This window comes from Ipomoea triloba, chromosome 4 (genome assembly GCF_003576645.1).
Source record: "Ipomoea triloba cultivar NCNSP0323 chromosome 4, ASM357664v1".
In the NCBI taxonomy this organism is placed as follows: Eukaryota; Viridiplantae; Streptophyta; class Magnoliopsida; order Solanales; family Convolvulaceae; genus Ipomoea; species Ipomoea triloba.
This window is the reverse complement of record NC_044919.1, coordinates 23280114-23305231: the sequence shown is the minus strand read 5'-3', so window position 1 is coordinate 23305231 and position 25118 is coordinate 23280114. Positions and strand designations below refer to the sequence as shown.

General features: G+C 38.5%; 1 protein-coding gene and 2 pseudogenes across 1 annotated transcript; 1 reads left to right on the top strand and 2 right to left on the bottom strand.

Annotated features, from left to right (window-relative positions):
- Window positions 1-9259: 9259 nt before the first annotated feature.
- LOC116016017 (putative F-box protein At3g16210) lies at window positions 9260-9874 on the bottom strand. The gene has a single exon (XM_031256183.1). The coding sequence runs from the start codon at window positions 9872-9874 to the stop codon at window positions 9260-9262; it is 615 nt and encodes a 204-aa protein (XP_031112043.1).
- Window positions 9875-10993: 1119 nt separating this feature from the next.
- LOC116016015 lies at window positions 10994-13916 on the bottom strand (annotated as a pseudogene).
- A 2368-nt stretch (window positions 13917-16284) lies between these two features.
- On the top strand, window positions 16285-20267 carry LOC116016014 (annotated as a pseudogene).
- Window positions 20268-25118: the final 4851 nt, after the last annotated feature.

Genomic DNA, 25118 nt, shown 5'->3' with positions numbered 1-25118 from the left:
ATGAGGAAGTGTATATGTCTTTGCCTATGGTTTAAAGCAGGCGAGCAGACAGTGGAATGAAAAGTTGACTGAAGAACTTGTCCATCAAGGTTTTTTGCAAGCCTCGTCCGATCATTCTTTATTCACTAGAGGGTCTAGGGAATCCTTTATAGCCTTGTTAGTCTATGTTGACGACATTGTTGTTGCTAGTTCAGATTTTTTTCAAATTTAAGAACTCAAGAATCATCTCCACACTACCTTTGGTATTAAGGATTTGGGCTCCCTAAAATACTTTCTAGGTTTGGAGGTGGCTCGTAGTCATGAAGGGATAAATCTTTGCCAACGAAAATACGCTTTAGAGTTGTTAGCCGAGACAGATTTTTTGGGTAGCAAGCCAGTTGACAGCCCGATGGTTCTTTCTCCTAAACAACTACATCTTGATAGCCCTATTTTGGCCGATGTTAATTGTTATAGGCGCATAGTTGGGAAGTTGCTCTATTTAACGATCACAAGGCCAGATATTTCTTTTGTTACGCAACAGTTATCCCAGTTCCTTGATGCTCCAACGGATGTTCATTTGCAGGCTGCACATAGAGTCCTCCGATATATTAAAGGCTCATCACCCGGTCAAAGTATTCTCTTTTCAGCGAATTCAACCTTACAGATACGTGGTTTCTCTGATTCTGATTGGGGTACTTGTCTCAAAACTAGACGGTCCGTTACTGGTTATTGTATTTTTCTTGGGGAATCTTTAATTTCATGGAAGTCAAAAAAGCAAGAAACAGTGTCTAAGTCTTCTTCGGAGGCAGAATATCGTGCGTTAGCTGCAGCCACAAGTTGTGAGTTCCAATGGCTTCTTTTCCTACTAGCTGACTTAGGCATTACGCTTTCTGCCGCATCTGTTCTTTTCTCTGACAGTCAGTTAGCGCTTACCATTGCCGAAAATCCTATTTTTCATAAGCGTACAAAACATATTGAAATTGATTGTCATTTTGTTCGTGAACAGATCAAGAAAGGAATTTTGAAAGTTTTACATGTCTCAAGTGGCAATCAGCATGTAGATTGTTTTACTAAATCACATGCCCCCAGATCATTGGCAAGTTTTACGTCCAAGCTAGGTATTCATTCTGTCTACCATCCAGCTTGAGGAGGGGTGTTGGAGCCAGTCAATAACGTTATTTATTTTTGCATTTTAAGTAACAAGAGGGTCCTATTCTTTTTCATATTCTCTGCTTGTTGCCTATTTATTAGGCATTTTATTGTATAAATTTTTGCTTCCTGTACTCAGAATATGTGATCTTTTACCGTAAATAAAACCACGCTCCTTATTCTTCTTTTACATGTGCTTCCGTATGCTAAGCTTTTCACATACATTACTATAGCTTATATCGAAACTCATTACACCATTGTTGTTAGACAATTGCTTTTCACCTCTTTCCTCTATTATTGATTAGGATTTAATAACCTAGAAAAATTATAGATTTGTGAGGCCAAAAGTAAAAATTCACCTCGATCCCTAATCTACCTATAGTCTTCTCTATTAATGCATGCATCCCTAATCCGACATCGTAGCAATCATAGATCTTGAGAGACATATAATACAACCATGGGGTGAGGAACACATCTCAAGAAGAGTAAGGAGGATAACACAGTGGGTAAGCTAGTATGAAAGGATTGAAGAGAGAAGGAAGAACCAACAAAAGACGAGAAGAAAATCATTAAATCTATACATGTTTAATGTTTGTTAGATATAGGGTAGCTTAGTTCATTTCTATGTTTTAAAATTTTTTCAGATTTTCATTTCATCAATTTTCTAATATTCATTCTCTATTTCCTCAATTTTTCTTTTATCCAAATTTCTAATTTCATTTTTCAAAAACATTACTTAAGAAATTTACATTTAAATATATTGATTTGTACGATCGAATTACAAAACTCCCTCCCAAATAGACACATACAAAAAAAAACAAATAAAAAACCTCCGTACTTGTCGCATAAGTTATAAATAATATTCAAGTGTGAGTATTTTTTTTCTTTTTTTTTTTGGGCCATACACTGAAGAAGAAAGTAAAAAAGAAAAAGAAAAAAAAAAAAAAGAAAGAATGTTAATGTAAGTTTTACACACCAGCTGCGCGTGTACTGCACGCACGTGCCGGGTCTGCTAGGTTGTTGAAAGGTTTTTTGTTTTTCTTTTTTTGGTATAATATTTATTTTTAAAATTATATTATTTTACTTTAAATTTAAATTAAAACTACAGAACAGATATAAATTTGTGAACTCGAATTCCAAGACCCACACCCCAAATCCAGGAATAACCTCCTCCCTAGTAGGATATATACATTTTAAATATTTTTCATCGAATCATCCGCCCTCTCCTACATTACTATAGCTTATATCGAAACTCATCACACCAATGTTGTTAGACAATTGCTTTTCAACTCTTTCCACTATTGTTGATTAGGATTTAACCTAGAAATATTATGGATTTAAGAGGGCAAAATTAAAAATTCACCTCGATCCCTAATCTACCCATTGTCTTCTCTATTAATGCATGCATCCCTAATCGGACATCATAGCAATCATAGATCTTGAGAGACATATAATACAACCATGGGGTGAGGAACACATCTCAAGAAGAGTAAGGAGGATAACACAGTGGATAAGCCAGTATGAAAGGATTGAAGAGAGAAGGAAGAACCAACAAAAGACGAGAAGAAAATCATTAAATCTATACATGTAAAATATTTGTTTGATATAGGGTAGCTTAGTTCATTTCTATGTTTTAAATTTTTTTTCAGATTTTCATTTCATCAATTTTCTAATATTCATTCTCTATTTCCTCAATTTTTCTTTTATCCAAATTTCTAATTTCATTTTTCAAAAACATTACTTAGGAAATTTACATTTAAAAAATTATTGATTTGTACGATCGAATCACAAAACTACCTCCCAAATAGACACACACAAAAAAAAAACAAAAAAAAAAAAACCTCCGTCCTAGTCGCATAAGTTATAAATATTATTCAAGTGTGAGTTTTTTTTTCTTTTTTTTTGGGTCATACACTGAAGAAGAAAGTAAAAAGAAAAAGAAAAAAAAAAGAAAGAATGTTAGTGTGAGTTTTACACACCAACTGCACGTGTACTGCACGCACGTGCAGGGTCTGCTAGGTTGAATGGTTTTTTGTTAATATTTTACTTTAAATTTAAATTAAAACTACAGAACATATATAAATTTGTGAGCTCGTGTTCCAACACCCACCCCCCAAATCCACGAATAACCTCCTCCCTATTGGCATATATACATTTTAAATATTTTTCATCCACTCTTCCGCCCCCTCCTACATTACTATAGCTTATATCGAAACTCATCACACCATTGTTGTTAGACAATTGCTTTTCATCTCTTTCCACTATTGTTGATTAGGATTTAACCTAGAAACATTATAGATTTGAGAGGGCAAAAGTAAAAATTCACCTCGATCCCTAATCTACTTATAGTCTTCTCTATTAATGCATGCATCTCTAATCCGAGATCGTAGCAATCATAAATCTTGAGAGACATATAATACAACCATGCGGTGAGGAACACATCTCAAGAAGAGTAAGGAGGATAACACAATGGTTAAGCCAGTATGAAAGGATTGAAGAGAGAAGGAAGAACCAACAAAAGGCGAGAAGAAAATAATTAAATCTATACATGTTTAATGTTTGTTTGATATTGTAATAACCCGTATTTAATTCAAGCCTTAAAACCCGGTAATTAATTATACCGTGTAATTAATTTAATTTAATTGGGCTCCGACCTTTTCATAGATAAATATATTTCCCATCCGGAATTATTTATTTAATCCAAGGCCCAATTTCCTTGAATTAATTTTGTAAGGGATATTCTTTAATTGGATCCTTTCTATTCCTTACAAGTATATTAATTATATAATGGCCCAATCATTGGAAGGACCATATTTATATTCATTAAATTAATATTGGGTATGGATGACCTATTTCTTACAAATAAACCCATGTCTTATTTTAATACCCTAATATGATACATATATTGTGTATGTAATCATTTTCCCTAGTCATATAAAAAGTCTTGTACTTACAACCCCTAGCTCTTTCCTTTTCCTGCAAAATACATTTCTTCCTACTCTTTCACCTCTAAGAACCCTAAGCATATACTACACTTCATCCTTCAAGATTTCAAGTCAAGATTGCTCTTTTAAGGTCTATAGCACTTGGGTAAGTATTTCTCCTTAGGAAGACATCATTTCTCATCATGTTTTCATAGTCTTTTATAAGTTCTCATTACATTCTTTTGGGGATCTTTCTTGGGAAAAAGATGATCAAGAAGGAGGTGGTGCTTTGTGAGGTGTTTTGAGGATTGCTTGGTTGAGAAGAGCTCCAAGAGGTAACTATCCATGTCTCACTAAACCTATTTTCACTCATGATCTATATATATGATTTGGTGTTGGAATCCTGTAAATTTCTTGGGGTTATAGCTTTGTTTGATGGTCTGTGAACCTATATTTGTGGATTATTGGACTTGTGTTCATGATCCTTTGTGTTTAGATGTGTATGGGTAATTCTTGTTATGGATTCCATGGTTTATTTGCTTCTGAGATGTGTAATATGTGTATTCTGAGCATGATTTGTATTCTGGGATGATTCATCGTGTGTTTTGTTCCGATTCTAGAATCTGTGAGTTGGAGTGCACTTACGGTGCACATTGGCGGTATAATGTGTCCCGCCAATGTGTTCCGCAAGTGTAAGGACGGAAAGGTGTGGCGGAGAGGTGTGTACCGTGAACCTTTTCCGTGTATTCTTGCAGTGCAGTCTAGCGGGCCAGGTTGTTCCATCGCTATGTTCCGCTAGTTCAAATGATATTCTGATCTAGTGTCTGTTTTGAGGTCTCTGAACTCTGTTTGATTCCTTTTGATTCTGGAATGTGTATTGAGCATCTTGTTGAGTATTTCACCTTGATTCTTGAGTATTTATTCACGATCTTTGGACATTTATCTTGATCTCTTGAGTTGGTATCATTAGTTTATTCCTTGATTATTATCCTGAGTATGCACTATGTTCATATTATGAGATGAACACTGTTGGTGAGTGATTCTTGTGGGTGAATCTGAGTTGGTATGTGGGAGATCTTGAGTCTTTATGAGCATTTCTTATTTTGTTGAATCTTTGGTAACCTTGGGATTTAATTGGTTGAATTATGGTGTTTGTGTATGGTGTTTTGAAAGGAATGGTATGGGCATTATTTGCCTCTGTGGTAACGGGCATCATTTGCCTCTGTGTTGGGCTTTCGCCTCTGTGCTAATGGGCGTCATTTGCCTCTGTGTTGGGCCTTTGCCTTTGTGATAATGGGCTCCATTTGCCTCTGTGTTGTGATATGGATATGGTGGTTGGTTTGATGATGGGTATTGTGGTTCGATTGGTTTCTTTGGGGTTACTTGGTTGAGTTGTATCTCAGTTGGTATCTTGTTCCTTGGTATTGCGGTTTAGTTGGTTCTTTTGTGAGTATTCTGTTGGAATTATGATTCAGTTGGTACCTTGTTGATAGACTTGTTGTCTTGGGTATTCGTATTGGATGTTGGTTTCATTGGAAGAGTCTTGGTTTGTGATTTATTCAGCTTATCGTTGCTGAGTCTCTGATTTACATAAAGAACAGTTCGTTGGTGCGTATATTCTATACGGGTGTGTAAATCTATTTACAAACTCTATTATATTACGTAGCTTCTCACGAGTGTGAGTGATTGGTTGCTTAGCATTCTTTTGCTAACTGTTTTCTAAACTGTTTTCTAGGTATGCCATAGTCTGAGCTGAGAGCGCGATAGAGCTAGTCTCCCTTTGCTATGCTTAGACTAGTTTCTGTATTAGACTTTTGGGCCTGCGTGCCCTAGTGATGGATTATGTATTGACATTTACCTTTGCCTTTACCTTTTTGGATTGATGTTTATGGATTTTAGCCTGTGCGCCTAGGATGGATTGTACCTAGGTGTGGCATGACACCCTTAAGGTTTTATATATGCTTCTGCTATGTTTATGATTAGTTTATGAGATCTATAGCGTTTATGTTTAAGTTATACCTATCTCAACGAAAAGAAAGTCAGGGTGTCACAGTTGGTATCAGAGCCTGTGTTGAGGTCTAAAGTAGGAATCCTAGGGTTGAACACTTGAGACTCTAGGACTTGAACAGTAGAAGTTAAGGAAACATGACTCTAGGACTGTGTGAGAACTAGGACTCGCGATGAGGACTCGTTTTAATCGTTTATATCTTGCTTGTATCTGCTTTGCTTGTTTGCTTGTTTGTTGTGGGTGTGTTCTCACTTCTGAATTGCGCGAATTGGGAATGCCGACCGCAGCGCCACATGTCTTTTCGTAGCTTATCTTCCCTTCGTAGCAGTCATGGTGCCACCCCGAAGACGCGAGGATGTTCCTGATATTCCGTTCGGTGAGCAGCTGATGCAGAACCTCCAGCAGCTGACGCATATCTCTCAATTCCTCGGGAACGCGATGTTTCAGAACCATCAGCGTGAGCAACCAAACTTAGTCCGGAACGTGGCAGGGTAGCATCCACCATTCTACACAGGGCAGGAAGACCCGGTGGTGCTCGAGGAGTGGATCCGTTCCTTCGACAAGATCCTGGAGGTGGTGGAGTGCCCGGAAGGACAGCGCGTCGAGATGGCCATTTTCTACTTGCAGCTGGAAGCCGATCTTTGGTGGGTTCATGAGGGCCCAACGATCCGACAGGAACCTAACTTCGGCTGGGAGACCTTCAAGGATAGGATGCGCACTCGTTTCTATCCTGCGCATGTGAAGGCGGCTATGCAGGAGGAGTTCTTGCGCCTCACGCAGGGTTCCCGGTCTGTGCAGGAGTACCATAAGCGTTTTCTGGAGTTGGCTCATTTCGCCCCAGCTTTGGCCCCGACGGAAGAAAGTAAGATCGAGAGGTTTGTAGCCGGGTTGGACTTGGACACTCGTATGGCGTTGGTTGTGTTCAAATTCCAAACGTTGAGCGAGGCCTACAGCAGTGCGGTAGATCACTATCGAGTGCTGACCATCCAGCGGGAAGCGCAGGACCGTTCTAAGAGGCCCGGGGAGGGTAGTGCGTCCAACTCCAAGAGGCATAGGCTTGGCGGCTCCGGCTCGGGAGGAAGCTTTCAGAGGAGTGGTGCCAACAGTGGAGGCACATCCCGCCCTGGCTTGGGGCAAGGGCCTAGGAGTGACGGAGTCCGAGAGCGGCACTTTCATTGCAGGAGGTGTGGGAGAGATCATCTAGGGAGGAACTGTGAAGGGCACTTGGTTGAGTGTTTCAGTTACGGTCAGCGAGGTCATAGGGCTTTCGAGTGTGTGTCTGGGAAAGGAGGATCCCAGGGGTGCAGACTTCGACCCGACCCCCGAAAGAGACCGATGGCAAGAGCGGGAGCAAGCCGGGAGGTGGTCGTGGACCACAGTCTGGGCCACAGCAAAGGAAGATCTTCGTGATGGGCCGAACTCAGGCTGAAGCTAGTGGGGTGAATGAAGGTAACCCTCGAGTTTAATCTCTAGTTGCATTGCATATAGGCATGTCGTGCGGGAGGGATAGTTTTGATCTCTTTTAGTTGTTGAACCTTTAAGTGAGTTATACGAGTTGCGTAGGAATTTCAGTTAGTCAAGGAAGATAAACACCAAGTATGCGTGGGAGGGGCTCGAACTCACGACAAAACAGAAGCAGTAAGAGACCGGACCATCCAGCCACGTTGACTTATTGGTCTTAGGTTGCAAGACTCGATTTTTGTTCTAAACCAAGGTAGATTTGGTAGTGCAGAAAAGAGGCGCGGAGCTGGTCGCGCCTTGGGGCATTTCCGCGTAGCCTTGCGGGAGGGAGAAGCGGTATGGGTTGGTCCGTGGAGGTGTTCCGCACGAGCACGTGCAGCAGAGCGACAGTGAGGGTGAATCCGCTAAGGCGTTCCGCTAGTAAGAAGGGCAATGTCGTATTTCCCTTTTCCACCCAGATTAAAAACCCTACATTTTCCTTTGATCTACCGGACCTCTTTTTCTTCCGTCTTCTTCTTTCCAGTAGCAGTGTCACAGCTTTCCAGAGCTCCGTGAAGTCGATCCGGAAGAGCAGCAAGCGTAGCACATCGTTCGGCCGAGAGAGTACTGTGCACGTCTCCTCCATTTTTGGTGCACTACACGAGCAGCCTAGTAAGCTCCGAACCGACAGTAAGAGGAAGTCCAAACAAGATGGGAGATGGCCAAGAAAACATCTGGTATTCAGTCCTCGATGATAAAGCTCTCAACCCTCTACATTTCTCGCCCGAGCTTGTTGACATGTTAAATTTTCAAGGCTTGTTGGAGCAATTCTTGCTCATTGAGAATGTAGTCTACCCCAATCTAGTTAATGAGTTTTATCAGAATATGCGGGTTAAAAAGGTTGACTAGGTACCTGTGCTCACAACAATTGTGAAGGGTGTGAAGATTTCCCTTGACCCACCTAAGCTTGGTAAGTTATTCAAGTTCCCATTAGGAGGTGTATGTCAGTATGATAGGCATTATTGGATTGAGACCCCAGAGGTAGGATTTCGTGATTACTTGCAGTATATGTTGGGGCGTGAGGAGGGCATCACCTTGGATGCCAGGCCTATTAAGTATGATCTGACGGGAGAGCAAAGGATTTTGACCATGCTCGTAAGGGAGAGTTTGCTGCCTAACAAGAACAATAGCAAGGAAGTGGCGGGTTTAGAGTGCACCTTTGCTTACTTCTTGAAGCATAGGGTGAAGTTCAACCTGCCCAGTTTGATGATTTCACATATGGAGTTTTGCAAGACAGTTAAGCGCCGCAATCGGCCGTATGGGATGATTTTGAGTTGGATTTTTTCAGAAAAAGAGGGTGAACGTGACTGCGGAGTTAGCTAAGCAGCCAGTTCACGGTGTTTTCAATGCTCCGAATCTGCAGCACTTTGGTCTATTCCGGGTAGACGGGAATGAGTACATCACCGCCCAAGAGTTGAGCAAGATGCCACCAGACGAAAGGAGAGCGCTTATAGACCGCTATCACATTCCCCACAAGAGGCTGAGGGGTTTGGTCATACCTCAGGAGGTAGAGCAAGTAGGCAACGATGGGGAAGACGACAGCACTGAGGAGGAGTCCGAGGATGAGGAGTCAGAGGACGAGATTGATCAGGAGCACTAGAGGAAGGAACAGCACGATCCCCTGATTTCTGCGTAGCCAGTTGACCCCGTACTTCTCCAGCTGCAGGAAATGCACCGTATCGTCGAGACAAGGTTCACATCAAACCATAATGGTGTTTTCAAACATGCCGTCGGGATCATCAATAGGAGGCGGGGAACCGAATATCTTCACCAGTTTATAATCGTCATGGGACTCATCGTACCCAAATCCATATCTTACATACCCAACATCTTTAAATTCATAAACCGGGTCATCTATTATGCTTGTTTGTCTCGTGGACGGGTTCCAGATCAAGAGTTTATACGAGGTCAACAGACACAGCAATCCGTTGCAGGAACCCAGAATGCAGAGCAAAGGTATATCAGCAGTTTTCTGAAAGTGGTTGAGCTCAACTACTCTGACAATACAAGAATTTTCACAAACTATGGAGTAAGTAGAAGAGATCTCGGGTTGACCAAACCGGGTGGCCATGAGAGCAAGCCGTTTGGGCCCAAATTTCTTTGAAAACTCGAGATGGGTTTTGATGAATTGAGGACTGTAGATCAAAGAAAGCCAGCATTTGGAAACGCACCTGAATCGTAGGAGTGACTTGACCGACAACCTCAGGAGAATATCAAGGATGATTTCTTGTGGGAGATCTGGGGATTCTTGGAGATGAACATTGTTTTCTACTTTGTTAGCTAACTCATCCATCTTCTGCTCTTCACTTGCCATGGCTGGCTCTGTTATTGCTTGAGGTTTGTTAGTGTAATGTAAGCTGGGAAAAGTCAAGTATACACCTATAACCTATTTATAAAATATGAAAAACTTAATGAAGGACAAAGACTTGTTTGTTTTAAGGTGAACTCAACTTCATTAAAATATGGGAAATCTGGTACAAAGCCTAGGGGCAAGTGGGCAACCAAAAGCTCTAGAGCAACAATACCAAGAATGGGCATGCATGTGCATTCCATATACATCAAAATAGAGTAATTACACAAAAAAAATTTGTGTAAATCCCGATTGTACTCATTGCCTTGGGTCCATTGACATCAACAATGGCACCAAGCTATCTCAGCAATGACGCACAGCCAAAAGAAATAACAAAGAAGCATGTATTTTTCAGCAGTTTCAGTTCTCAAAACTACAAAAAATATGTGCTAAGAGGTTGACTGGCCCCACATGTCCATGGTCTTCCATACCATGTTTCAGGTATAGCATGCTTGCTTACCAGACACGATGCTGCAAGGTACAGTACTCCATTTGTTTTATCAAGCAAGTACACCGAAATAAGCCAAGACCTTGTGGTCTAGTGGCATCCGGTGTCCCAGTTAACACTCCCACATGGATGATGGGAGTGGGTTCGAGCCTCAGTGGAGGTAACTGTTACTCTTTGTGTTTCAATAGGTTGAGAAAGTACACCGAAATAAAGATGCTATTTTCCTTAGCAGACCAAATGACTAGTGTTCATGAGGCTGGTGCATCAAGGTTGATGGTGTCACTTGAAATCTTGAATTGAGTGCAAAGCCTCAGTGTCCGTTCTCTTTCCCTGCGGCCACGCTCATGGGATTCCAATGATTATAGAACTAACTGTTGAGAATAATTGTCATTTAAACCTCCAAACAACATCTGAGAGAACCCTGCAAAGCATAAAATCTTCACAATGGTAGAAATAAATGATTTGATGGTAATTATGTACAAAAAAATAATTAAAAACTCTTACCAAAATTTTAGTCATATGTCGTTCTATATGCTTATGAAAGGGACCGGACCCTTGTAATTGAATTCCTTGTTTCTCTGACCCGCCAATTTCATTTCTTCCCAGAGGAGAAAGAATTATTTCCATGGAATGTGTCAAGCTGAGTGGGAATGCAAAACAGAAGAGCAAAGATTATCTTTTGTAATCCTTTTGTTTACATTGGAAACAAGGGCATAGTTTTGGCTATCATAACATGCAGTCATAAACGCTGTAAGAGTTATTTTATCCACAATTTGGCATTTATCTAACAATTTATGGAAAAACAACTCTGCCATGTCAACCTTCATTTCACTGCAAAGCTTTCTGATCAATGTATCAACTGTACGAGTCCATAACCTTTTGTCTAATCTATCGAATAGGGCGATTGCAGTGGAAGGCTCTTCCTTCTTGCAAAACTCATAAGCTATTGTTAACCGTGTGACTTCACAAGGGGAAATTCCTTTATCCATCATTGTGTCATAATGTTTTCTAGCCCTCATCCAACATAGACTCCTTGCAAAGACCACTAACCAGAGCACCATAAGTAACGCAATCAGGTGCACAGCCATATTCTCCCATGCTCTGGAAGAACTTCATAGCAGAACTGATATTTTTGTCTCTAAAGTATCCAGATATCATGGACGTGAAAGTTTCCTTTGTTGGAACCAAACCTTTCCTGGATTGTGCCACAATTAGCGTGGTGTATGTATGAATGTCAGGGTTGATACCAAACTTTACCATCTTACACCAAAGTGCAAAAGCTAGCCTACTGTCAGCGTGTTTACAACAGTCCGATATGAGAATGGTATATGTAACTAAATCTACAGATAGCCCAGTTTCCAGTCCTTTCTTTAATAATTTATATGCTTCTCGAGCCTCTCCTTTTTTACAGAGTCCATCAATTACTGAATTATATGTACTAATGCTAAGCAACAAATCATCTTTCTTCATTACTTCCATCAACTCATAAGCACGAGTAAAATTACCCACTTTGCAGTACCCATCAATGAGAGAAGTATATGTTTGAGCATTAGGGACCAAGCCTTGTTCCTGCATTCTACTCAGAAGCATCTCTGCACGGTTCAATTTTTCCTCCTTGCAATATCCAGTGATCATCACTGTATATGTATGCACGTTTGGCTTGTAACTATCGCTCCTCACAAGTTTCAAGAAAAGCCTAAATGCCTTTTCTGTCCAACCCTTCTTACAAAGACCATCAATTAGTGCTGTATGAGTAAACACATTGGGTTTCCAACCCTTCCCTACCATTTCCTCTAACAGCTCAAACGTTTGTTTAACACTGCCACACTTAGACAACCCATTTATCAAACAAGTAAAATTTATCAAGTTTGGAGTCAAGCCTAGTTCAATTAACCTATTAAAAATCCAAAATGCTCTGTTCACAAACCCCTTTTGGCAAAGCACACTCATAATTAATGTACAAGTCGCATTGTCCACAATAAAACCCCTTTCCAGCATTGCACTCACCCATCTATCTGCATCCACAGCTCTCCCCAATTTACAGTAAGCAACAACCATTGACTCAAAACAAAAAGAATCTGGATAAAGACCTCTTTCACACATTTCATCAAACACATTCTCAGCAATCTCTATACACCCTGTTTCAGCAGCTACACTTACAATGCAGTTCAAAGTCCTCGCACTAAATACCAATCGTTGGTTCCGCATCTCAAAAACCATATCTACAGCCTCCTTCAACATCCCAATCTCACCAAAATTCTTGACCATGCAATGTTGGTTTAAGAGAGGAATATGAGGAATAACAGAGACGAAAAAGAGATCTTCATGCGTGATATCACTTTCCTATAAGTTTTTAATCTTTCCTCTCACAAAGCAACGAGGTTTCAAGATTAAATCTTATGCGATACAAGAAGATGAAACAAAGTTCTTTGTTGCTTGAAAAGAAACTTTAGGAGAGATTTGAACCGTAAAATAACTTGATAGAATGCAAAACTGGCTTCTTTCATCAGATAATACTCCCTAGAATTTATAGAGAAAATTCTAATCGTTGGGAGCAGTTTACTGGAAGTTTATGGCTGATGGCAAACCACCTTCAACCATATTTTTGAAATTCCAACCAGTTTTGGATAGGATAATCCGGTTTACGTAAGTTACGTACCCATGCATGATAAACGTGATAAAAACACATTCTAGTCTTAATATCCCCAATGCAATATACTTGTTGCAAAACAAGAGATACTAAAACATGTGTACGTTACTTACCCTTACATATATCACATCAGCATTCGAGTCATAGAACGCTTCACAGATTCGCATCTCTCGAGAGTTGGAAGTTTGCATAAAGACTATCGAGACATCTGTCGATCGAATTGATCTCTCGATGTATCTCTCGAACATTCCTATCTCTCGAGACATCGATGTTCCGCGAACTGATCTTTCGAATAAACTGACTTCTCGAGGTATCTCTCGATTATCCAAAATCATCTCCACCAAGCTAAATAATACTTATAACTCCACAACTCCAAACATTATCTAAACTTGCATGGTAGACATCTGAACCATTAATCTCCATTACTATATAAATATCCTGCAATGTATGACTTCATGGGCTCTATCAAAATTCCCATTTCTCATCAAACACATTGATGAAACTATGTAAAGCCGCATAAAGTGCCTAAATTTTGGGTATCTAATTGCCCAATGAAAGAAACTTAAGGCAGCAATTGAGCCCGCCTCATCAGCCAAAGAAGCCACAACAGTGATACACTGTTCTGGAGTCAAGAGTTCGCTATCCAAAGGCAGTTCTAGTTTTGGCAACATGGATTTGAAATGGGTATTCTCTTGATTGGTATAAGATTCATAAACCAGAGAGCAGACTCTTTAGATGACAGAGTTGTGCTCTGAAGAGGACAAGGAAAAAGTAATGGGGTTTGAGTAAAGATCGGTTTGAGTGTGAAAATATGTGAGTTTGGGTTTGGCAAGGAAGATGCCATCGAGGAGTATAGTGGAAAAAACTCTGAGCTGCAAATGAAGACGATGGAAAGCAAGCAGAACCATGAACAAACTTCAACAGGTCAACACAAATGTATTCAAAGTCTCAAAGATATTCAATCTTATGTTGTCATGCACTCCTGTGGTCCTGCCAAATGCTAAACCTATACATATGAAATTAAACAAAACATACTTAGATTTAAATATCTCCAAGACCACCTCCATTTTCTCCCAAATTGTCAAAATATTGATTAAATTGACTACTTGATTCAACGCCTCCTCTCTATGTTTGTTCATTAGCTCTCTTTGCAACAATTTGTAGTTGTTCATTCCTTATAGACTCGAGCACCATTGGATATGTGAGGAATCTAAATTTATGCGTAAGATTTTGTTCTCTTCTCGACGTTGTCTGTTCGCTTCCTGTCGTTCTGCCAACTCTACTTTCCTTGCTTCAGTATGAGCTTTTAACAATTGAACCTCATAATTTTTTTTCAAGTATACCTTGATGATTTTCGATAATTTTTTTATGGGTCACACTTGTGTGAGACCGTCTCACGGATCTTTATTCGTGATACGGACCGGGTCGGGTCAAAGCACCATGCAAATGTCATACTTATATGCTCAAATATAACACTAATCAAGAATACAATTTTTGTTACTTATAAGAGAAAAAGTAATACATTTTTCATAATAAGTAATATTGACAAATGCCCCTTACTTATAAGTTATAAGGGCAAATATAATACTTTTGAGGAAAAATGTAATACTTTTAAATCGAAATGTAAAAGTATTGTATTTTCCCTTAAAAGTATTACATTTACCCTTATAAGTAACAAAAATTTTATTCCTGATTAGTATTACATTTGAGCATATAAGTATGACATTTGTGCATATAAGTATTACATTTACATATTGACCCGACCCGTCCCGTCTCATGGTGAGATGGTCTCACACAAGTTTTTGCCTTTTTTTATTTGTTCATTTTCTGTCTATATGGATTTAAAAAAATTCTCTACTTTCTTCATTGAGTTGTTTCTTCTTTTTTCTCCTTGTTCCTTCCAGTAGGACGTTCGCACGCATTGTTGTTTTCATTAATCGGGTATGCACTTTCAAAATCGTCATTTCAATCATCAAAAAAAGATGATGAGCCTATTGACTTATCAGCTCTATCAAGTAGTGATGATGATCCTTCAAAGTCGGTACTTTCGCTTTCGACTACTAACACTTACGTCTCTATTAGGAGTAGAGCTAAATTTCTCAAGGTCCTTAACGATAGGCCATATTACGTGGTCAAATCTAAACCCCTTTTGAAATTTGGCATCTTGTGACATTAAATCTTTTGCTCTATTTAGTTGTTATAAATGATAAATATAAGTAACTAAATAATAAATATGTACAATGAAGCAAATGATTAATAAAACACGTATAAAGTACTCACAATATCTTGTTTAGACGCTCCGCTCAGGTTCATGTTTTCAATTTGGCAGATGCATCCTCTTAATTTTGAAACAGCTGCCAGTATATTCAGCATCCGAGTTTGAAGAGATCTCCAAGGTCGAATATTAGTATTATTTGCTAGTAGCATTTGGTAGTACTCAAGCCCAATACGAGTCCAAAAATCTGTTTTGGATGATTCTTACCAATTTTAGGATCTTGGCCAATATCACAATACACACAACATAGAAGTTGATCTTCCTCGATTGAGTATGAAGCAGTTCGGGTTGTGCGTGAGCTCGACATTTTGCAAAGAGAATGGAGAGGTATTGCAAAATCAAAGAGGGGGGTTGAGAATCCAAAGAGTGGTGATTTTGCTTTGGCAATTCAAGTGTAGTATTTATAGAGATTTTTTTGGAATGTGTGTTGAAAAGATATGCATACCAATGATGAACTGTTAAGATTATTGAGATTTAATCCAACGGTTGAAAACACTCTAGATAAAGTGTGTGATAAGATTTCATATCTTTCATTGGAATGTGTGTTGGAAAGATATGCATACCAATGAACGGTTAAGATTATTGAGATTTAATCCAACAGTTGAAAACACTAGCTCCTGATAAAGTTTATGATAGGATTTCATATCCTTCATTGGGATGTGTGTTGGAAAGATATGCATACCAATGAACGGTTAAGATTATTGAGATTTAATCCAACGATTGAAAACACTCCTGATATCTTATTATAAATACTAGTACATACATCCAAAGTTATCATTTAGCTCTTCATCATATTAAAATTGAATTATGAATTCCAATAGTGGTAAACGCCCTATGCCATTTTCTTCTTCGTCCTCATCTTCATCCTCACCCTTACCCTCACCTTTATCCCAACAATCGGATGATGAGCTTGATCTCGCTACTATCATACAATCACAAGAGCAAGCATTACTAAATGTATATGCTACCAACAACACTACCATGGCTTACTATATGGAAATATGGCAAATCAAGCTAGTGACTCAAGGCACGGTGGTTCAGTTCCTGGCCATAGAGTGATTCATCATGATCGTCTAGATGGTGATCGAAGGTTATGGGCGGATTATTTTTCAGAAAATCCAAAATATAATGAAATAATGTTTCGTAAACGATTTCGAATGAGTCGAAATTTGTTTTTACGAATTGTCAACGCCGTTGAAGATCACGACAACTACTTTGTGCAACGAAGAGATAGAATTGGTAGGCTAGGCTTGTCTACTTTACAAAAAGTAACAGCAGCCTTTCGAATTTTGGCTTATGGAGTACCAGCGGATGCAATAGATGAATACATTCAAATCGGAGAATCAACTGCAATTGAAATTTGAAGAGATTTTGCCGAGCAATTGTAGAGGTGTTCGGGGAGCGCTATCTAAGAGCACCTAATGCTAATGATGTTGCAAGCCTGCTTCAAATTGGCGAGAGTCGTGGCTTTCCAGGGATGCTTGGGAGTTTAGATTGTATGCACTAGACTTGGAAAAATTGTCCAACAGCTTGGGAAGGACAATATTCTGAGCATAGTCGAGAATCAACTATTATTCTTGAGGCAGTAGCTGACTATGATTTGTGGATATGGCATGCACATTTTGGTTTGCCAGGGTCAAATAATGACATTAATGTGTTGGAGGCATCTCATTTGTTTGCAAACCTTGCAAAATGGTATAGCACCTCCAGCTCATTATGCTATTCAAGGAAAAGAGTACAATACAGGATATTATTTAGTTGATGGTATATATCCATAATGGTCGACCTTAGTACAAACTATTCATGAACCTCGAGGGCCAAAGAAAAAGTTATTTGCAACGATGCAAGAATCATGTAGAAAAGATGTAGAACGTGCATTTGGGTCCTCCAATCACGATTTGCAATAATCAAGGGGTCGACACGTTTTTGGGATAAACGTGTATTGCATGATATAATGACATCTTGCATTATAATGCACAATATGATCATTGAGAATGAACGTGATGAGCAAGCAGCTATACAAAGTTGGAGAGAAGTGCCAGCTCTTGAAGTTCAAATAGGTAGGGATGGTGCTGCTGTATTTCAAGAATTTCTTACTCGACAAAGACAAATAAAAGACAAAGAACCGCATTATGCACTTCGTAATGCATTGATTGAGCATATGTGGGAACAATATGGTAATTTTGAAAATTAAATATAATAGTTGTATTATGTAATAATATTGTAGAATAAAAATATTATTTGCAACACAATTAAATTTTATTTTTAAAAAATTAAAATAAAAAAAACAAAGTTTTAATTTATGAGAAACAAATTATTTTATTGTAGGAATAAAATTTGGTGTAATGGGTTGGAGATGAATAAAATTTGGTGTGAAAATATGTTGAAAATATTCCTTTTGGTGTATAATTTGGTGCAGAATTTGGTGTATTAGGTTGGAGATGACCCTGCTTGCTAAATAATTAGCCTATCAGCTAATTTTAGTCTATTTGACCATTATTAGTTGTTTGACTTGGTTAAAAAATCAATATAAATGTTTGGTTAATAAAGCAGTATATGTCCAGTGTTTGTGACTTTAAATTTGTGACTTCCTAATTAAAAAAATTATAGAATGTCATTCAGCTACAAGTAAAACTATCAAGACAAACTTAGTTTGTTAGGCTAGCTGGTTCTGCCTCGCAAAAAGAACGAAATGGGCTTTGATATTTAGCCTCGAGTATAATGAAGTTGGATTTCAGGTTAAGAATATTGAATAGACATATTGACCAGGTTTATGACTTTGACCAAGTTTGACCATGACCTTTACCTGGTTCGGAACAAGTGTTGTGTGGAAGGAATGTTGCACGATATTTGTAACGGAAAGGTTCATTATAATATATTAAAATATATTCATGGTCAAATAGGTAGTCATGACATACTGCTTGGTGTCACTCATGACTTACGAGTTATTTAATAATGGGTTATTACATATTACTCGTTGCTAGCTAGTTTGACTATGAACCTAGAAAGTCACACCTTAATGGTTTGTGGTAATGCTGATAACTTTAAAAGAAATCGATAAAGAGTTATCAATATTGAATTAATACATTAATAAATGATTAATGAATTAATTCAATATTGGTTAGTTTGGGCTTTTAAAAGGCTAGCACCATTAGGCCGAAACCAGACTATATATAGTCATCGTTGTTATTCTGCTCATGACCGGAAAATGCGGTGCTGGTGCGACAGGTTGGCCGGAGTCGTTGTCCACAGCCGGAAGTCCGTTGGCCAATGGTGTTGACGATGATGATACTGCCACCGGATTTAGTTTTGACTTTTGGTTAGCAGTGTTTTTACGCATGGGAAAATAATATTATTGTAATATTATATTATTAATATATTATATATGATAATTAGAATTATATTACGAAATTAAATATTTGATATTTTTGGTGATATTAATTGTTATTGTATTTGAAAATTTTCTAGATATGATAATTAGAATTATATTACCAAATTAAATATTAGATATTTTTGGTGATATTAATTATTATCATATTTGAAAAATTTCTATATTGATAATTGGCATTAAATTAATTACTACAAATAAAATATGAGATTTTTTTGTAGTACTAATTATTATCATAATGATTATTTTCTATATTTGAAAATTAATATTTTGGAAGATTTGATGATAATATATAATTATTACCATTTAAAATATGATTTTTATGGTAGTAATAATTATATTATTATAATCTTGAAATATTTATTTTTCTTCTTAAATAGTGCAGATTCTTTATGTGATAATTGAATGGTATTTAGGTAAGTTTCCATGATTATAATATTTTAGATTAAAAATGTTTAATTTAAAATAATATTATAATAGTAATTAATTGATTACATATAAATTAAATTTTGGTATGAAATTAATTAATTAATGGAAAGTTTTGATTTGTTATATGGAAATTGGTTTCCATATAAAGTTTTATTTAGATTGATCCAAGTTTTTATGATATAATTGGATTATATCTTATTATTATCATATATTTTTGTTATTATACTCATTACCTTTTCAAAATGGAAAACAAATTAATAGGCCCAGCCCAATTCTCTAAATGAAAATTATTTTCGTCGGCCAACCTAATTTCCTCCCGTCCAAATGTCAAACCCTAAACCTTTATATGCTCTTTACCACTTCGTCTTCTACCCACACACACATTGTCTCCCTCTCTACGCCAAAATCCTCTCTCTCAAGTCTCCTCTCACTTTATTCTTTTCTCTCGCTCTCAATCTCTTTTGACTCCCATCTCTCGATTGAAAAAACAAGGTTTCTATACATCAATTAGCCCGATCTCTTCAGTGGTCATTGAAACTCCTTAGATTGAGAAGGTAATCTCTAGTCTCAACCCCTTTGCTAGCTATAATACTTGAAATTTTTTTTTAGAAGTGTAGATATATGTTGTCCATTTGAACAACCACCAAAAAAAAAAAAAAAAAAAATTCTTTGTAAAGAAATTGAAATTGGGAAAACATGGACAAGTTTTTTTTCGAAACATATTTTATTAAATATATTTTCTATTTTTTTCCAAATTATAAATAAGAATCATTCCATACACTACTTCAAGTCAATCTATCATTTTCCAACAGGCAGCTTATGGCTATTCCCAATATGTTGATGCAATCCCTTGCTTCTAATCATCAGAAAGTAAGGAGCCTTCCTCGGAGCCTACTTCCTCATCTACCACAGGACCTCATATTCTCCGACGTTCTGCCAAGGCTGCCGGTGAAAACTTTGATGCGCTTCCAATGCGTTTCAAAGGCGTGGCTTGCTATGATCTCTTCGCCGGATTTCGTCAAATCGCACCTAGATTTCCACAAAAATGACCAGGAGGATAAACTAGCCACGTTTTTTGCCACGGATGATGACAACCGGGGTCCACTTGTACCTCTTTTCCATCCTGGTCAGGGAGAATCAGTACACTACAAACTACTCATCACTTAAGGTCCCTGAAGTGGCTCTCAAGTATCTGGTAGCCCACAATGGGCTTCTGTGTTTCCGAGGAATCAACTAGAAAGTCATCATGTGTAACCCTTGCACCAGGAAAATCAAGAAAATCGACGACGCGCCTGCCTGGCCGTCTGTCGGGATGTATGGGTTCGGATATGACCAACAAAACCGTGACTATAAGGTTGTGTATGCTTGTCGTACCCAGAGCTTCAACGACTATGATGTTTTGGTTTATAGTTTCAGGTCGGGTGCCTTAGAAAACACCCCATAAGGGCTTAGCACCGGGATTGTTTACCCCAACATTGGCGTCCACGTGAATGGAACGCTAAACTGGTCTAGCAGCACAATGGTAGCTCGTAACGATTGGGAATCGAAGATTGTGTGTCTCAATCTGACAACAAATACTGCCGCCATTCTGTCGGGGCCGAAGCCTGAAAGGTGCGGAAACATTTCCATATGTGAGTTGAGGGGGTTTCTTCTAGCGTCTTTCTTTCACATAGAGAAGGTGAGTGTTTGGCAGATGAGGGAATTTGGGGTGGAAAAATCATGGATAAAACTAGCTTCTGTCCAACAGTTATTACCTCAGACACTACGTAAGACGGCTGCGCTTACTCCCACAGTTGTGGAATACGTAACCGCGTTTCTCTTATGTATGTAATGAACAACAAAAATCACTTCGGATGGACTTGGAAAAAAGGAAAACACTTCGGATGGACTTGGATAAAAGAAACCTAAAACCATCTAGCTAGAGTCATGGTCTTTTCACACATTTTAAGAAATCAAGTAAGATAGATAGATAGCAAATTAAAACTTCACTCCTCTCCCTACAGGACATGATGCTCAACCTAGACTCTCGCTAATGTTGTTCTTGGTCTCCATCATCGGAAAGATAAAAACACGGCGGTGGCGCCAGCATCTCGCAAGCCTTAAAATCCCTATTGCCTGGGCGGCACACTTCAAATTTCCTTTTTCTTTTACCCTCTTCAGCTGTGTAAACCCTCAAATGTTCCCCCACTTTCATGATGAGATTTTTGTTGTTCATTACATAAACAAGAGAAACGCAAATACATATTACCACAACTGTGGGAGTATATGTAGTCGTCTTACGTGGTGTCTGAGGTAATAACTGTTGGACAGAAGCTAGTTTTATCCATGATTTTTCCACCCCAAATTCCGTCATTTGCCAAACACTCACATTCTCTATGTGAAAGAAAGACGTCAGAAGAAACCCCCTCGACTCACATATGGAAATGTTTCCGCACCTTTCATAGTTCGGCCAACAGAATGGAGGCAGAATTTGTTGCCAGATTGAAACACACAATCTTCGATTCCCAATCGTTATGAGCTACCATTGTGCTGCTAGACCAATTTAGTGTTGCATTCACGTGGATGCCAATGTTGAGGTAAACAATCCCGGTGCTAAGCCCGTGTGGGGTGTTTTCCCAAGCACCCGACCTGAAACTAAAAACCAAAACATCATAGTCGTTGAAGCTCTGGGTATGACAAGCGTACACAACCTTATAGTCACGGTTTTGTTGGTCTTATCCGAACCCATGCATCCTGAGATTCCCGACAGACTGCCAGGCAGGCGCGTCGTCAATTTTCTTGATTTTCCTGGTGCAAGGGTTGCACACGATGATTTTCTGGTCGATTCCTCGGAAACCCAGAAACCCGTTGTGGGCTCCTAGGTACTTGAGAGCCACTTCAGGGACCTTAAGTGATGAGTAGTCTGTAGTGTACTGGTTTTCCTCGACCAGGATGAAAAAGAGGGACAAGTGGACCCCGTCATCATCGGTGGTAGAAAAAGTGACTAGTTTATCCTCCTCGTCACTCTTGTGGAGATCCAGGAGGGTTTTAACGAAATCCGGCGATGAGATCATAGCAAGCCACGCCTTTGAAACGCATTGGAAGCGCATCACAGGTTTCACCGGCAACCTTGGCAGAACGTTAGAGAAAATGAGATCCTGTGGTAGATGAGGAAATGGGCTCCGAGGAAGGCTGCTTACTTTCTGACGATTAGAAGCAAGGGATAGCATCGACATATTGGGAATAGCAATAGGCTGTCTGTCGGAAAATGATAGATTGATTAAAATAGTGTGTGGAATGATTCTTATTTATAGTGAAAACCCTAGTCCATCTTTATGCCTATTATGAAAATTTCTATGATTATTTTACACCATTAATTCTTTTCCAAATTGGGGAACAAATAACATTTAAGTCTTTTTTTTTCTTTTTTTTTTTTATCGGAGCCTTACAGATGTCTTAGACCCAACCTAAAGCTCACATTTACTAGGCCAATAGACCTTACAAACCAAAGGGGCAAAAGCCCTAAACATTCAAGGGCCATAGCGGCCTACAAAAGCAAATGGGTCAAAGCCCTACAAGCAAGACTATCAACTAAATAACAGGCCCAATTGGGCATACTATTAACAGATGTCTTAGACCCAACCTAAGGCTCACATTTACTAGGCCAATAGACCTTACAAACCAAAGGGGCAAAAGCCCTAAACATTCAAGGGCCATAGCGGCCTACAAAAGCAAATGGGTCAAAGCCCTACAAGCAAGACTATCAACTAAATAACAGGCCCAATTGGGCATACTATTAACTCAGCCCAATAGCCAATTTAGCTTTTCCCATCGATTTAAATGAGCCCAACCCAAAATCTGCTCTTCACTTCAATTTTCCAGCGCACACTCCAACAATTATTTCCACCTTCCATACAGCCCACTTTTCATTTTATTCCATACGGCATTCCAGTGAGGCAAATTATATCGTGCACCACGGTGCACACATCAATGTGCATTACGTATGTAAACGACGTTGTTTTGAGCATTGTAAACTAACCGTCCTTTTTTTTGGAAATCACGTTTCCCGTTTTGGCCGGTCAGTGTATTTCTGTTAATATTCTGTGTATTCTAGGTAATCGTTCTGTGTATTCTAGGCAATCATTTTGTGTATTCTAGGCAATCGTTCTGTGTATTCATGTAAGTAACACATGTTGTGATGTGTTTGTGCATTCGAATGTTTAGGAGGATGAGTTCTGTGTATTTTGTGTCAATATTCTGTGTATTCATGTTATTAACACAGGTTGTGATCTGTTTGTGCATTCGAATGTTAGGAGTATGAGTTTTGTGTATTTTGTGTGCAATATTCTTCTGTGTATTCTAGGTAATCGTTCTGTGTATTCCAGGCAATCATTTTGTGTATTCTAGGCAACCGTTCTGTATATTCATGTTAGTAACACATGTTGTGATGTGTTTGTGCATTCGAATGCTTAGGAGGAGGAGTTCTGTGTATTTTTGTGTCAATATTCTATGTATTCATGTTATTAACACATGTTGTGAAGTGTCTGTGCATTCGAATGTTAGGAGGATGAGTTCTGTGTATTTTGTGTTAATATTCTATGTACTCTGGGCAAACATTCTGTGTATTCTAGGTAAACGTTCTGTGTATTCTAGATAATGAATTCTCTGGAGTCATTCGCGTCCGCGTCCACTAACATCGAAACGACGTCGTTTTGGGTGCACATTGCTATGTGCACCGTGGTGCACGATATAACGATTGTTCCAGTGAAGCTCATCTTCATCATTCTTATTCAATCATTCGGCCCTTCTCATTCATCTTTCGTAGCCCATAATTTTTAAGGCCTAATTACCTCCATAGCATTTGCCCCATATGAATTAACACATTTCCTTGCAAGCCCATGAATGTGTCACACGGCCCACCATTTATTCCAATTCCAAAAAGCCTCTGTCGCAATTTAATTCCAGTAGCACTCATTTCATTATTCACCATAATCCCTCCCATTCACTTGAATTTAATCATGGAACTTCCAGTAGCATTCCATTTCACATTTAAGTCTTTTCTTTACCAAATTGGGTGTATTAAGTAACCAAAATTTAGGAAAAATAGAAAATGTATTTTAATAAAATATGTTTCCAAAAAAACATGTCCATGTTTTCCTAATTTCAATTTTTTTATAAAGAAAATAATTTTTTTTTTTGTGGTTGTTCAAATGGACAACATATATCTACACTTCTAAAAAAAGTTTCAAGTATTATAGCTAGCGAATGGGTTGAGACTAGAGATTACCTTCTCAATCTAAGGAGTTTCAATGACGACTAAAGAGATCGGGTTAATTGATGTATAGAAACCTTGTTTTTTCAATCAAGAGACGAAAGTCAAAAGAGATTGAGAGCGAGAGAAAAGAATAAAGTGAGAGGTGACTTGAGAGAGAGGATTTCGGTGCAAAGAGGGAGACAATGTGTGTGGGGGTAGAAGGCGAAGTGGTAAAGAGCATATAAAGGGTTAGGGTTTGACATTTGGACATGAGGAAATTAGGTTGGCCGACGAAAACAATTTCCATTTAGAGAATTGGGTTGGGTCTATTAATTTGTTTTCTAATTTGAAAAGGTAATGAGTATAATAACAGAAATATATGAAATGGAAATTAAGGATTAACAAAGAGAGAGGGGGAGGGTGGGGGGAGGGGGGATGGTAACAAGCATATAAACGGTTAGAGTTACACATTTGGAGTTAGAGGAAATTGGGCGGACCGACAAAAAAAAATCCATTTAGAGAATTTGGTCTATTTGTTTTAATTGTGGAAAAGGTAAGGAGTATACAAAATGGAAATGTAGGAAACGGAAATGGAAAAAAAATTCATACAAAGTATGTTGCCCATAAAGTATATTTGGTTTACATATTTGAGTTTGGAGTGAATATATTTTGGGAATTTTATGTTGGAATAAATAGCATAAAATGATATTTTTAATGGCTAATTTGTGGTACAAATATATGTGAGGTCCACTTCGGATTTTGGTCGGGTCAAAGTGGATTCGGGT